Source organism: Nerophis ophidion, linkage group LG17 (genome assembly GCF_033978795.1).
Source record: "Nerophis ophidion isolate RoL-2023_Sa linkage group LG17, RoL_Noph_v1.0, whole genome shotgun sequence".
Taxonomy (NCBI): domain Eukaryota; kingdom Metazoa; phylum Chordata; class Actinopteri; order Syngnathiformes; family Syngnathidae; genus Nerophis; species Nerophis ophidion.
The window spans coordinates 31,739,146-31,752,353 of NC_084627.1; the positions used below are offsets into that span (position 1 = coordinate 31,739,146).

The 13,208-nt window shown below is 39.9% G+C and overlaps 1 protein-coding gene across 1 annotated transcript in view; it reads right to left on the reverse strand.

Annotated features, from left to right (window-relative positions):
* Positions 1-239: 239 nt before the first annotated feature.
* LOC133536317 (SWI/SNF-related matrix-associated actin-dependent regulator of chromatin subfamily B member 1-like) overlaps positions 240-13,208 on the reverse strand; it is a 38,250-nt gene continuing 25,281 nt past the window's right edge. Inside the window, exons 5-9 of the mRNA XM_061876753.1 lie at positions 11,955-12,082; positions 11,711-11,877; positions 10,607-10,797; positions 8,826-8,957; positions 240-3,492 (exon numbers count right to left, since the gene is read on the reverse strand). Of these exons, the coding sequence (XP_061732737.1) occupies positions 3,453-3,492; positions 8,826-8,957; positions 10,607-10,797; positions 11,711-11,877; positions 11,955-12,082 (658 nt within the window). The 3' untranslated portion in view covers positions 240-3,452. The remainder of the gene's footprint in view (positions 3,493-8,825; positions 8,958-10,606; positions 10,798-11,710; positions 11,878-11,954; positions 12,083-13,208) is intronic.

Here is a 13,208-nt window from a genome sequence, read left to right on the forward strand (position 1 = left end):
ATACAGGGATGCACAAAATAAAACCCAGGGGACATTTGCGGCCCACAGCTCAGTTTTTATTTGCGCAATACATTTACCAGATTAACAACATTTTTAGTTGTTAGCCTGAACACTTGTATTGGCTTTATTAAAAGGTGAATATGGCATTGGTCCAAGCGACCATGCAGCTCCTGCTGGGAAATGTTTTGACACACCCGCGGTACGGTAGAACTACGTGTTTCAGCATACAAGAACACTCATCAACATAAAAGGTCAGTGTTTAATTGCGTTTAAACCCTAACCCAGACAATTGCGAGGATGTATACAGAATAACATTCACAGAGCTAACTTGATTTTAAGCATGCATATCAATTTCAATTTACAGAAAGAGTCCAGCAGAAGGCAGGCCAAAGAGCAGTACAGAGAAAAATTTGGAGCAGTCTGCAAAATGACGAGACAGAGGGTAGGACGGGATGAAGCTTAAAGTAAGGTACCACCTCCAAAAGAGATGGTAGGAGGATTAAATGAGCTGAACTTCAACAGATTTGACCTTCTCAACTCATTAATTCAGAGTACCACACCCCCATGCTGCATGAAAACTTGCCCCGTCATATGATTACCCTGTTGAAAAAACAGAAACAAGTGTAGATTTTAAGGTTAAAAAAAACTGGCATCTCAGTTGCCAATATTTTACGGTATCATTTTTATGTTTAGGTTAAAATTCTGACTGTGCTGCCAGTTTTTTAAATGTAAACTCTATGGTAGTTTCAACAGTGCATTACTGTAAATCAAATAACTGCTCTTTCATTTTTCACAGTCAAAGTCTGGCAACTGAGCGACACCTTTTTACAGTAACAGCTACAGCCATAGATTACTGAAGTACTATTGTTATTTTTATAGTAAACATTTGGTGACGGAACTGCCAGTATTTTACTGTAAAATCTAGTTTTTTTTTCTTTTTAGAGTATATTCATGCAAATAGAAAACAGTAGCACTTTTTTTCCATGATAAAATACTAGCAACCGAGCTGCCAGTATTTTACCATAAAATATATAGTGGTTGTTCTTACAGTGCATTACTGTAAATGGAAAACAGTACTATTGTAATTTTTAGGTGACGGCGCTGCCAATTTCTTTTAAAGTGTAGGTGCTAGTGTTTGCAGCAAAAAAAAAAATTGAATATAATTGGCCCTAGTGTGTGAATGTGAGTGTGAATGTTGTCTATCTGTGTTGGCCCTGCAATGAGATGGTGACTTGGTGTAACCCGCCTTCCGCCTGAATGCAGCTGAGATAGGCTCCGCGACCCCAAAAAGGGACACGTGGTAGAATGGATGGATAATAGGATGAATGTTGGAGAATGCAGCATGGAATCAACCGTTTGTGAAGTGGAAAGAGCAGAAGGGGCAGTGACTGAGTTAGGTCTTTAGCTCCCCTGAAAACAAAAAAATCTTCTCACACATTTCTTTGAAGTGTCATAAAAAAGAAAACAAGGATTTTTTAACTTGCACATGATTCTCAAAAAGTTGATTTAGGATGGGAACACTTCAAGTATTTGTGAAATGTATTTAATAAAAACAAAATATTTTGAGGAAAATCTTAAGTCAGCCCAACATGTAATGTTTACTTTTGCTCTTCATCAATAAAGTGAGAATTTCATTCTGGCAACCTCCTCAGAGATCAGAGGGCTTGAGAAGGAACACTGTTGATAAATGTGTCAGGAAGGATATCAGAAGAATTTGAAACAAGCTCTTCCACTGTACAGTACATAATCTACAAGCAAAACAATTCCCAACATACCTTTATATATAAAAAAACAAAAAACTCCCAGTTGGTGTCCAGGTGCTTAAAGAAAAGGTCAGACCATTGCTTAGAGGATCTTGAAACATGACTATCACCTGAAACGTTCTAGTAAATCCCGAAATAATTACTCGGGAAAAAAAGTAATGTCGAGTTTTGAACTGGGCGAGTTGAAAGTTACAATGTTTTGGAATATTATTTTTCAAATACTCTTTGAGCATGGTGTTGCATAATTTTCCTCAATACTTGGCATCTTGGTTAATATTGTTTGACTACATTTGTGTTACTTCATTATACATGATTTTTGTAGGGTTTTTAATGTTAAATTGTTGACGTACCATTGTTTTACCCATGTTTTACCCATGTACACTGGTTGTTACTACACAATACAACAAAGCTAAACGATGTAAGTCTTTCCTATCTTTCGTTTATCAAAGGGCATAAAAACCATTATGGATTCATATTTGTATTGATCTTTTGGATCAAATCTCTCAATTTCAACCCTAAAAAAATACCAAAAATGTAAAAATGTTTAACTTTTTTTATTTGAACCTAGTCAAGGGTCAAACGATAGCAGAGCATTGTTGTCTCATGATACACCAGGAGTGATACCGTATCCCTCAATGCGTGTGTCACTTTAAGGAAAAAAAAAAGCCTGATCGTTTGACTGTGAAGCAATAAACTGAGTTTATCAGGAAGCGCTACTTTCGGCTCACAAGTGACCGCTTGTTTTAAAAGAAGTTGGATGAATGGCGTGCCATGTTTGACGTTGGTTTTCGTCACTACCATCCATCTAAATCGAACTAAGGAAAGGAATCATTTTGATCTAATAGCACCAAATAAGCTGAATGCTCCCCCCAATACTGTTTGGGTCATTGAACATAGCTGCACCTGTTTGCATTTGTGTGCAGCTATTGTCATTTGCTAACAATTAATTGTATTTGCAGGTGAAATGCAAATACTTTATGAATCCAGTAGATGTCAATTGAATATTATGAGACACTTAACACAGTATCAGTGGTGTCAATACAGCTAGTGAGTGTGCCATATACTCAGTAAAGCATCATTTACTCATAACTGTTGTAACCATTTAAAAAGGTATTTTGATTAAATGTCAGTTTTGAAACAGTAAACATTTGCATAAAATTAGTTATTTAACTAATTTAAAACTGACATTTTTTGATCAAAAAGGTCTTCAAAAGGGTAATTTTTTTAAACTACATGTTTTATATTTTTGTTTAGGACGGAAGTGAGTTGTTTGATATATGTCTGACATTTGAGGTAACAGAGTTATTGATTTCCCAAACTAAAAGGTGTTTAAAGAAGCCCTTTTAAAAACAATGTATTCATTATTATCTTATTCTTAGACAAATTGTAAAGATGAAAGAAGGTCAAGTGATTTCATACATTGATTTGGGGTATCTTCATTATCAGAGAGAAATAACCATGAAGGTTGATTGCATCATCAATTGAAATTGTAATGTGGCAAGAAAAAAAGTGTAAGCTGATTTGTTTGGCTGTGCACATATGTTCCAGTCACAGACTACATGTGAATATGTTCATGATGGAAAAAACAACACACAAAAAAACACTTCTGGAGTATTCATGGTTGAGCATCCTCAATCGTCTGGAAAACGTCTGGTCAATGAAGGAGATCATCAGGTGTGCTTTCTTGCCTTACCAAGATGGAGCAGTGTTGGCCAGTCGTCTCATACGTCTACAAAGAAATTAAAAATGTATTCAATACACAATTATGATGGTATAACTGTTTAGAATGTGCTGCAAGTGTATCAAATCAAGAATAGGAAACTAAAGTACTGGAAAATAACATTTAATGAGTTTACCGATATTTTTGATGAATTTGAGGATTACTTACCAGTATTACATTTTCAAATCAAACCGGATTGTGCTACTATGTAGCAGACACATGCACAGTATGCACACATTGCGACACTTGACGAGCCAAAAACACCACAACAAAATAACATGTAAAAACAAGAACCAGCGCATCCTGGAGCCATTTGTAAACATCATGGAAGCCAAGTTCATGATTCTGTTCACTGTCAAACTCAGTCGAGACTGCTGCCTTAAGTTTTTCGTGTTATTCTGTGTTGGAAAACATTTATATGTCATCATATAACATTACATACCATTGTATGTTTAATATTTGTACTGTTCTTGCTGTGGTTTATTCACACCGAATGTAGCAATGTTCCTTTTCTTATTCGCTCAGTCTCACTCCGAAAGTCTATGTTGCTGAGAAGAACACATTTTTCACAACAGTGAAAGCACATGCTGACTAGGTCGCTTTGATCTGTAACTCTTCCTTCTCTTTTCTATTCCTTTGAAACCATTGTCTTTTTCATTACATTAATGTCTCCGAAGCCAGGTGCCTTCCACCAGGTCTCCTTTTTTCTAACTGAAACCTACATTAAAGCATCCTCAAAAATCAAAATTTAAAAGCAAGATGCAAGTTTATGCATGTTTTGAATAAAAAGTAGTGTAATTAGATTTTCTAGGCCTTTCAAAATTACATTTAGGACCTTTTATAAGATACCCTGTTCTGATACTTTTGAAAAGGGCGACAGCGTGAGGGTTTATTTGCATCTAAGGGAACGCCTCCACACGTTTGCAAACTAACTCAAAAAGGGGGTTTTGTGAGTGACCGTGGAGCAAAATGTACACCAATGCATATCCAATACATATTATCTACACCAGTGTTTCTTAACCCTAGGGTCACCCAAAAATATATTTTTCTAAGATGTGGCCGGTATGGGTCGCAACAATACACAACTTGTAATATACTTTTCCACCATTTGTGGCAGTCATGACAATATATAACAACCAGAAGAAGTCTGGAGCTAAAGTCAGAGAAGAAGATTCTTCAGCTTAACAATTATGACTAAAGTGGTGAAGCTGTATTTTTATTTTCACGTGAATTCAATTGACAGTTTAGTTAAGATATATATAATTTTTTTTGTATTAATTTAGTTAGAATTTATTTATTCATTGGACTATTTATTCAGGCCTGAATTGATGTTAGTGGAGGCCCTTAGGGATATTTTCGTTCACTTTTGTCCAAAAGCGCCAAATTTGGCACAGGTGTAGCTCAGGGCATACTTAAATGATTCAGCTAGGGCGTCCGCGTCGGTGACTGATGGGATCGCCACAGCGGCCAATCAAATATAGCCGCGACTTGCAATAGCTTTTGTCTCTAACATTTGAAACAGATGAGCTACAAATGCAAACTTGGTTTCTATTTCATGTGTTTTGACAATGATAAATGTGTTGGAATGCTCATTTTTATTTTTGGGTGTGTCTAGACCCCTAATTTGCATATTTCCAAGTGGCGTTTTGCTATTCTGAAGACATTGGACATAACTTGGGCATTATTTGGGCATTTTGAAAACATTGGTTTCGCTTAAAGGGCAACTACTCTTTGGCTACTTGCGGGGGAGGCGACGTGGAGGCTGTCTTCTTCTCTCCCTTTTTAACTTTTTTGAATTATGTCTATCTGTGTTGGCCCTGCGATGAGGTGGCGACTTGTCCAGGGTGTACCCTGCCTTCCGCCCGATTGTAGCTGAGATAGGCGCCAGCGCCCCCCGCGACCCCGAAAGGGAATAAGCGGTAGAAAATGGATGGATGGATGAATTATTATTATTTTTTTTTTGGTGGGGTTGTTGTTTTTGTTCTCCAATTACTTGACAAAAGCTGCACCAAGTGTGTGCATCCAGGTTAGTGTGCTGGACCCTCATTGTTGGTGCATGCACCCTCACATCCACACAATGAGGTGCAACAGACCCCAGATTAAAAGCACTTCCAGCGCCCGCTACAAGACGTCTTACACCCGCAGCGAAGAAGGATGGCACAGGCTGTACTGGCATCTGGCAGACGTGTCCAGTATGGTTCCCAAGTCTTTGTTGTCGAGCTGTTCTATCCCCATCCATCCATCTTCTTCCGCGTATGCGAGGTCGGGTCGCGGGGGCAGCAGCCTAAGCAGGGAAGCCCAGACTTTCCTCTCCCCAGCCACTTCATCCAGCTCTTCCCGGGGGATCCCGAGGCGTTCTGAGGCCAGCCGTGAGACATAGTCTTCCCAACGTATCCTGGGTCTTCCCTGTGGCCTCCTACCGGTCGGACGTACCCGAAACACCTCCCCAGGGAGGCGTTCGGGTGGCATCCTGACCAGATGGCCAAACCACATCATCTGGCTCCTCTGCATGTGGAGGAGCAGTGGCTTTACTTTGAGCTCCTCCCGGATGACAGAGCTTCTAACCCTCTCTCTAAGGGAGAGCCCCACCACCAGGCGAAGGAAACTCATTTCGGACGCTTGTACCCGTGATCTTGTCCTTTCGATCATAACACAAAGCTCATGACCATAGTGGAGGATGGGAACGTAGATCGACCGGTAAATTGAGAGCTTTGCCTACCGGCTCAGCTCCTTCTTCACCACAACGGATCGGTACAATGTCCGCATTACTGAAGACGCCGCACCGATCCGCCTGTCGATGTCACCAGCCACTCTTCCACTCACTCGTGGACAAGAATCTGAGGTGTTTGAACTCCTCCACTTGAGGCAGGGTCTCCTCCCCAACCCGAGGATTGCACTCCACCCTTTTCCGGGCGAGAACCATCGAGTCGGACTTGGAGGTGCTGATTCTCATCCCAGTCGCTTCACACTCGGCTGCGAACTAATCCAGTGACAGTTGAAGATACTGGCCAGATGAAGCCATCAGGACCACATCATCTGCAAAAAGCAGAGTCCTAATCCTGCAGCCACCAAACCGGATCCCCTCAACGCGCTGACTGTGCCTAAAAATTCTGTCCATAAAAGTTGTTAACAGAATCGGTGACAAAGGGTAGCCTCGGCAGAGTCCAACCCTCACTGGAAACGTGCCCGACTTACTGCCGGCAAAGCAGACCAAGCTCTAACACTGATCATACAAGGAGCGGACCGCCACAATTAGACAGTCCGATACCCCATAGTCTCTGAGCACTTCCCACAGGACTTCCCAGTGTACACGGTCGAATGCCTTCTCCAAGTTCACAAAGCACAAGTAGACTGGGCTGTTCCATCCCCACGTTCCAAAATTGGGAATGTTCAGTTTGACGGAGGTTGCCTGACTCCAATGAAAACTGGCCTGCAGCAGTGCCTTTTTACATGCAGAGTCAGTGCAGCTTGGGTGTGAGGAAGGTTCTAAAGAGACTTTGTACCATTTGAGAAAAGCCGCTGTCTGGCCTCATCTAAACTACTGCAGCCACAGCTCTAACTGTACATGATGACAACTATACGCTCCAGATGTTGCATGTGAACAGGATCAGAGTTGATCTTCTCAGGCTCCAAGGTGAGGGCAACCAAGGTGTATGTGAGATCTGGTGTTGCCTCCCAAACTGCCCATGCACTCTTTTTCCAATGGCCAAGAAAGGTCATCAGACTGTAATTGGCAGAGACAACATGAGTCCCAATTGATGCTGCTCCTGCTACTATTACCCTTAGATGATGTGGAAGCCATATTGTTTGATAATAGCTATACTGAAAAATGCATTACCGGTACATGAAAATAAAGTTGATGATTTTCACAGTGTTAGATTTGGCAGTAGAATGACTGTACATAGATAAGTTCTTCTGTATTATTATCACATCAGGAGAAGTCAGGAGACACAACAGTAGACTGTTGAGGGACAAAACTATTATCACACTGTATGGATAACTGTGTCGGAGCCGTATCTGTAATATAGGTTTCTGTTGAAACAGAAACCTATATTACAGGGGGGAGGGGCACTGATTTTCTCTACTTTTACTAATGTTACAATGAAATATATATGTAGCTTTACATTCTATCTATGTTGAAATATATGTGCAATACATTTTGGTTGATAATATCTTTGTCGTTAATATGGAAATTAAAGTGCTCTACTAAATAAATGATCATAAATCTGATCATGCCAGTATGTTTCTGATGCTCAAAAAACCTAAAAAAGTTTGCCATAAGAATCAAACGTTAAGGTACACCTAATTTTTACATAGCCGCCATCTTGGAAATATGCCAATTAGGTGTCCAGACACAACCAATCATAAAGAAGATTTTTCCATCATATTTCTAATCGTCAAAAAACATGACATAAACACCAAGTTTGAATTTGTAGCTCATCTGGTTCAAATGTAAAGGCAAAAGCGTGTTCAGGTGGTGGCCATATTGGATCAACCGCTGTTGCGACCCCAAAGTTCACCAGCGCGGGCGCCACAGCCAAATAATTTAAGTATGCCCTGAGCTACACCTGTGCCAAATTTGGCACTTTTAGACAAAAGTGAACGAAAACAACCTAATATCTCCCTAAGGGCTCCCACTATGTTGAGAAACTACAAAATTAGAAATGCGTGGATGTAGTTAAGCACAATTTTTTACTACAAAATGTTAAAAATTCAGTAGTTTGGTCGTACACAGTCATTCAAGGGTAATTAAGGTATTCAGTATGAATATGAATAGGATGTGTGTCCCAATAGGTATCCATATCATGTACCGTATTTTTTTGGAGTATAAGTCGCTCCGGAGTATAAGTCGCACCTGCCAAAAATGCATAATAAACAAGGAAAAAAAAACATATATAAGTCGCACTGGAGTATAAGTCGCATTTTGGGGGGAAATTTATTTGATAAAACCCAACACCAAGATTAGACATTTGAAAGGCAATTTAAAATAAATAAAGAAGAGTGAACAACAGGCTGAATAAGTATATGTTATATGACGCATAAATAACCAACTGAGAACGTGCCTGGTATGTTTACGTAACATACTATGGTAGAGGCCCTCAAATAACTATAACATATAGAACATGCTATACGTTTACCAAACAATCGTCACTCCTAATCGCTAAATCCCATGAAATCTTATACGTCTAGTCTCTTACGTAAATCAGCTTAATAATACTATTTGATAGTTTACGGTAATGTGTTAATAATTTCACACATAAGTCGCTCCTGAGTATAAGTCGCACCCCCGGCCAAACTATGAAAAAAACTGCGACTTATAGTCCGAAAAATACGGTATATACCTTGTGTTCCTGTCTTGGTCTCGGATCTTCTTCTCCATTTCAGCATCTGTGAGTGTCTCTAGAAGGGGGCACCACTGGTCGGCGTCGCCTGTGTTACGGATGGCAATCTCGACAGTGGGAAGCGGGTTCTCACTGGCAGAAAATACAAAAATGAAAATGTATCTATGCACAGCTGTGATCACAAGTTCACATTCCCACAAGGGCATGAATGTATTAATCATTTTCAAGCTTCAATTGATTTTTAGAATGTGAGTGTGAATGTTGTCTGTCTATCGGTGTTGGCCCTGCAATGAGGTGAGGTGGCGACTTGTCCAGGGTGTAAAACGCCTTCCACCCGAATGCAACTGAGATAGGCTCCAGAACCCCCCGTGACCCCAAGGGGGACAAGCGGTAGAAAATGGAGGGATGGAATTGATTTATATGAACTGGTATTTTTTTCAAGGTGGACGTAATACTGTAAAAATAACACCACCAGCTAGATTATGCTACCATTAGTGGTTAAACAGAACACATATGTACTAATATATATATTGCTAATATATATTAGTACAGATTATATTGAATGAAAATAACACATCGGTTGGAGGAGTTGGTTTGCCGTTATCCCAGGTAGCTGTTTTTTTTTTTAATCGAGTACAACTGAAAAAAAAATCCTCCATTGGACCAATAAAACCTGCAAATGCCAACACTTTGATAAAGAAGGCGAGAAACTGTATTGAATTCAAGAAAAAACTCATACCAAAGAATAAAGGTGGCATCGGTCTCCCCTCCCCTGCCCCCTCGGGCCCTTTGCGTTGTCTTCGCCAAAAACAGTCTTCAATGAAGGTAAAGGTTAATTTATATGTTCATTAATTAATCATTTGTAAACAAAAAGAATTCTGTATGTAAAAATTGCATCCGCATCGGTCTCCCCTCCCCTGCCCCCTTGGCCCTTTGCGTTGTCTTCGCCAAAAAGTCTTCAATTAAGGTAAAATTTATTTTATGTTCATTTATTAATCACTTGTATACAAAATACATTTTGCATGTAAAATATGAATAATCTTGATCAAATGTGTTTGTTTTTGTATGTTTGGGTTTCTGAAACAGATTCATTGGATTTACATTATTTCCTATGGAAAAATGTGTTAAGTAAGGAAAACTAGGTACAACTGTTTTTGTATTTTAGTGATAAATTAAATACATTGAAATATAAATCACATCACTTAAAATAAGACGGTAAATAAACCACAATGTAAAGGAAATTGCAGACGAATAGCAGAATACAAATAATGCCCATTTTCTACCACTTATTCCCTTTTTTGGGGTCGCGGGGGGCGCTGGCGCCTATCTCAGCTACAATCAGGTGGAAGGCGGCGTACACTCTGGACAAGTTGCCACCTCATCGCAGGGCCAACACAGATAGACAGACAACATTACACTCACATTCACACACTAGGGCCAATTTAGTGTTGCCAATCAACCTATCCCCAGGTGCATTTCTTTGGAAGTGGGAGGAAGCTGGAGTACCCGGAGGGAACCCACGCATTCACGGGGAGAACATGCAAACTCCACACAGAAAGATCCCGAGCCTGGATTTGAACCCAGGACTGCAGGAACTTCGTATTGTGAGGCAGACGCACTAACCCCTCTGCCACCGTGAAGCCCATAGAAATAATGAGGACAAGTAAATGGGCCATAACACAAATGATCAGACCAGCAGGGTCAGAAAAAGGAGCAGGCATCAAACCCAAATCCCTCAAGGTACAAAGCACCTCAATTAAAATGTAACATGTCTGCATTACCTGAAGGCATATGTTCTTTGGTGCCAGCTGAGCTGTCCTCGAATGCTGTAGGCGATCGTGGTAACAAATTCTCCCCCAAGACCGAGTTCAGAGCACAGCTTCAGTGCAAACGACTCAGGAGAGTTTTCACGTTCTGACATGTCCCATTCAAACTGGTCTACCAGAGAGATGTTTCCTACGTGAATGTTGAGCTGCATAAAACAAGACAAACACACATTAATCCAGGGGTCTCCAAACTACGGCCCCCCAGCATTCAAAATCAGGCCCGCTGGAAGTCTCAAGGTTTTTTTTTTTAATTTGTCCGACTGCTTCTATGTTAGCTACCTCTCTTTGTTAACAATGTCTATTTTCTGCTGATTTACTCTATATTTTATGCTGCCCTGTTTTTTTGCTGCAGCTGTTACATACTATGTAGTACTGTACATCAGGGGTGTCCAATTCATTTGAGCTCAGGGGCTGCATGGAGGGAAATCAATGCACACGCGGGGCTAACTATTAAAATCATGTCATTAAAACAAAAAAATGAAGACAACTTCAGATTGTTTTCTTTGTCTTACTTTGGCCATAAGTAGAACAAACACATTCTGAAAAATATTACAATATAAGTATAGAAAAAAAATACCCGGCAGCGGTTAAGTTAAGATCAGGAGTCTCCAAACTACGGCCCGCCAGCATCCAAAATCCGGACCGCAGGAAGTGTCAAGGTTTTTTTTTAATTGTGTCCTTTCTAATTTATTTTCTACTGCTTGATACTCTCGGGGTCTCCCAGCCGCTCAGACAAATCATATTGTCTAAAAATGCATTTTCCCATTGATAACGTGACATCATCGCTCTCGCAGCGCAGTGTCGGGTGAGTACGCGGCAAGTGCAGACTCTTTTAGTAAAATACTGTGTGAGGAATATATATAGGCCAAAGTTTTTTTACTCAATCATTAGCTACGTCATCTATCGGCACGGAGGCTAATAACTAAAATCATGCTCAAAATTTAAAGTATAAAACAAAGCAGAGAGAAAGCTCAAATTTCAAAACACTTACAAATTAAGGTACTAGTAAGTTGAGGTGCCACCATACATTGAATATTTCCACTAGTCTTTGGGACCCACCTTGATAATGACTCTCTGGTCTGCCTGCTCCTCTAATAGGCTATCAGTCGGGTACGACTCGATCTGTTGACGTATGGCTGATGTGATGGCAGGGACAAAGGCCAAAGGATTCAAGTCCAAGTCATCACACAAAATCTCTGCAAACATCTCTGGGGTCATCAGTTTTTCTGTTGGAGAATGTTGTAAAAGCGGTCAAATAGATTTCCACAACAAAACAAAACAGTGGGTTGCCAATTAATTATACCATTCATGTTCCACGTGAAGGCATCTCTGAGTTTTTGCCCGTCTATCTCCATGTCAAGGCGGATGGGTACCAACACCTCTATCTGAGCAGCATTCTCATGGATCACTGCAGGATCATGATCATCAAAGCTAAGGACAAACTGCATTTTAGCAACGTCTTGCATTCATTGCAATTATTCCTGCAAAAGCCCCAAGGTAAACTCCACCTACCGTATTTTTTGGACTATAAGTCGCAGTTTTTTTTATAGTTTGGCAGGGGGTGCAACTTATACTCAGGAGCAACTTATGTGTGAAATTATTAACACATTACTGTAAAATATTAAATATTATTTAGCTTATTCACGTACGAGACTAAACGTATAAGATTTCATGGGATTTAGCGATCAGGAGTGACGATTGTTTGGTAAACGTATAGCATGTTCTATATGTTATAGTTCTTTGAATGACTCTTACCATAATATGTTACGTTAACATACCAGGCACCTTCTCAGTTGGTTCTTTATGCGTCATATAACGTACACTTATTCAGCCTGTTGTTCACTATTCTTTATTTATTTTAAATTGCCTTTCAAATGTCTATTGTTGGTGTTGGGTTTTATCAAATAAATTTCCCCAAAAATGTGACTTATACTGCAGTGCGACTTATATATGTTTTTCCCTTATTTATTATGTATTTTCGGCAGGTGCGACTTATACTCCAAAAAACACGGTAGTTAAAAATATGAAAGAAAAATGATGCAAAAACTTGGAACAGCCAAACCCCACAAGGATATAGTTATGTACAATCACATAGTCCTCAAAATACTGTGCCTGTCACCTACACGCATCATAAACGCCATTATAATCTTGAACAAACACGCCAAAGGATCCCTTATTGTTCTCTGTCAGCTCTGTTTTCCACTAGTTGCAGACTTCTCCATGTTTATTTTTATGCTTATTCATCATCAACTATCCTTCCCATTCAAACTGGGGAACTGTTCGTTATCCAAAGCAGTGATTTATTGGTAAATGAGAGATGATGACAGGTTATCACATGAAATGGAAACAAGGAAGTACAGATGTAGATGTGTTGCTAAATGTTTACATACTACATTACCCAGAAGGCTTAGCAACATAGAGGGGAACAGAAAGGGGTCTGTGCTACAAGTAAATATGAGAGTTGTTCTGTTAAAGCAATAAAGAGTTGATATATTATTACACCTTGCTGTTCCTGCTTTGTGAACATGATAGTACAAGCATGGCAGTTGTGCCCACA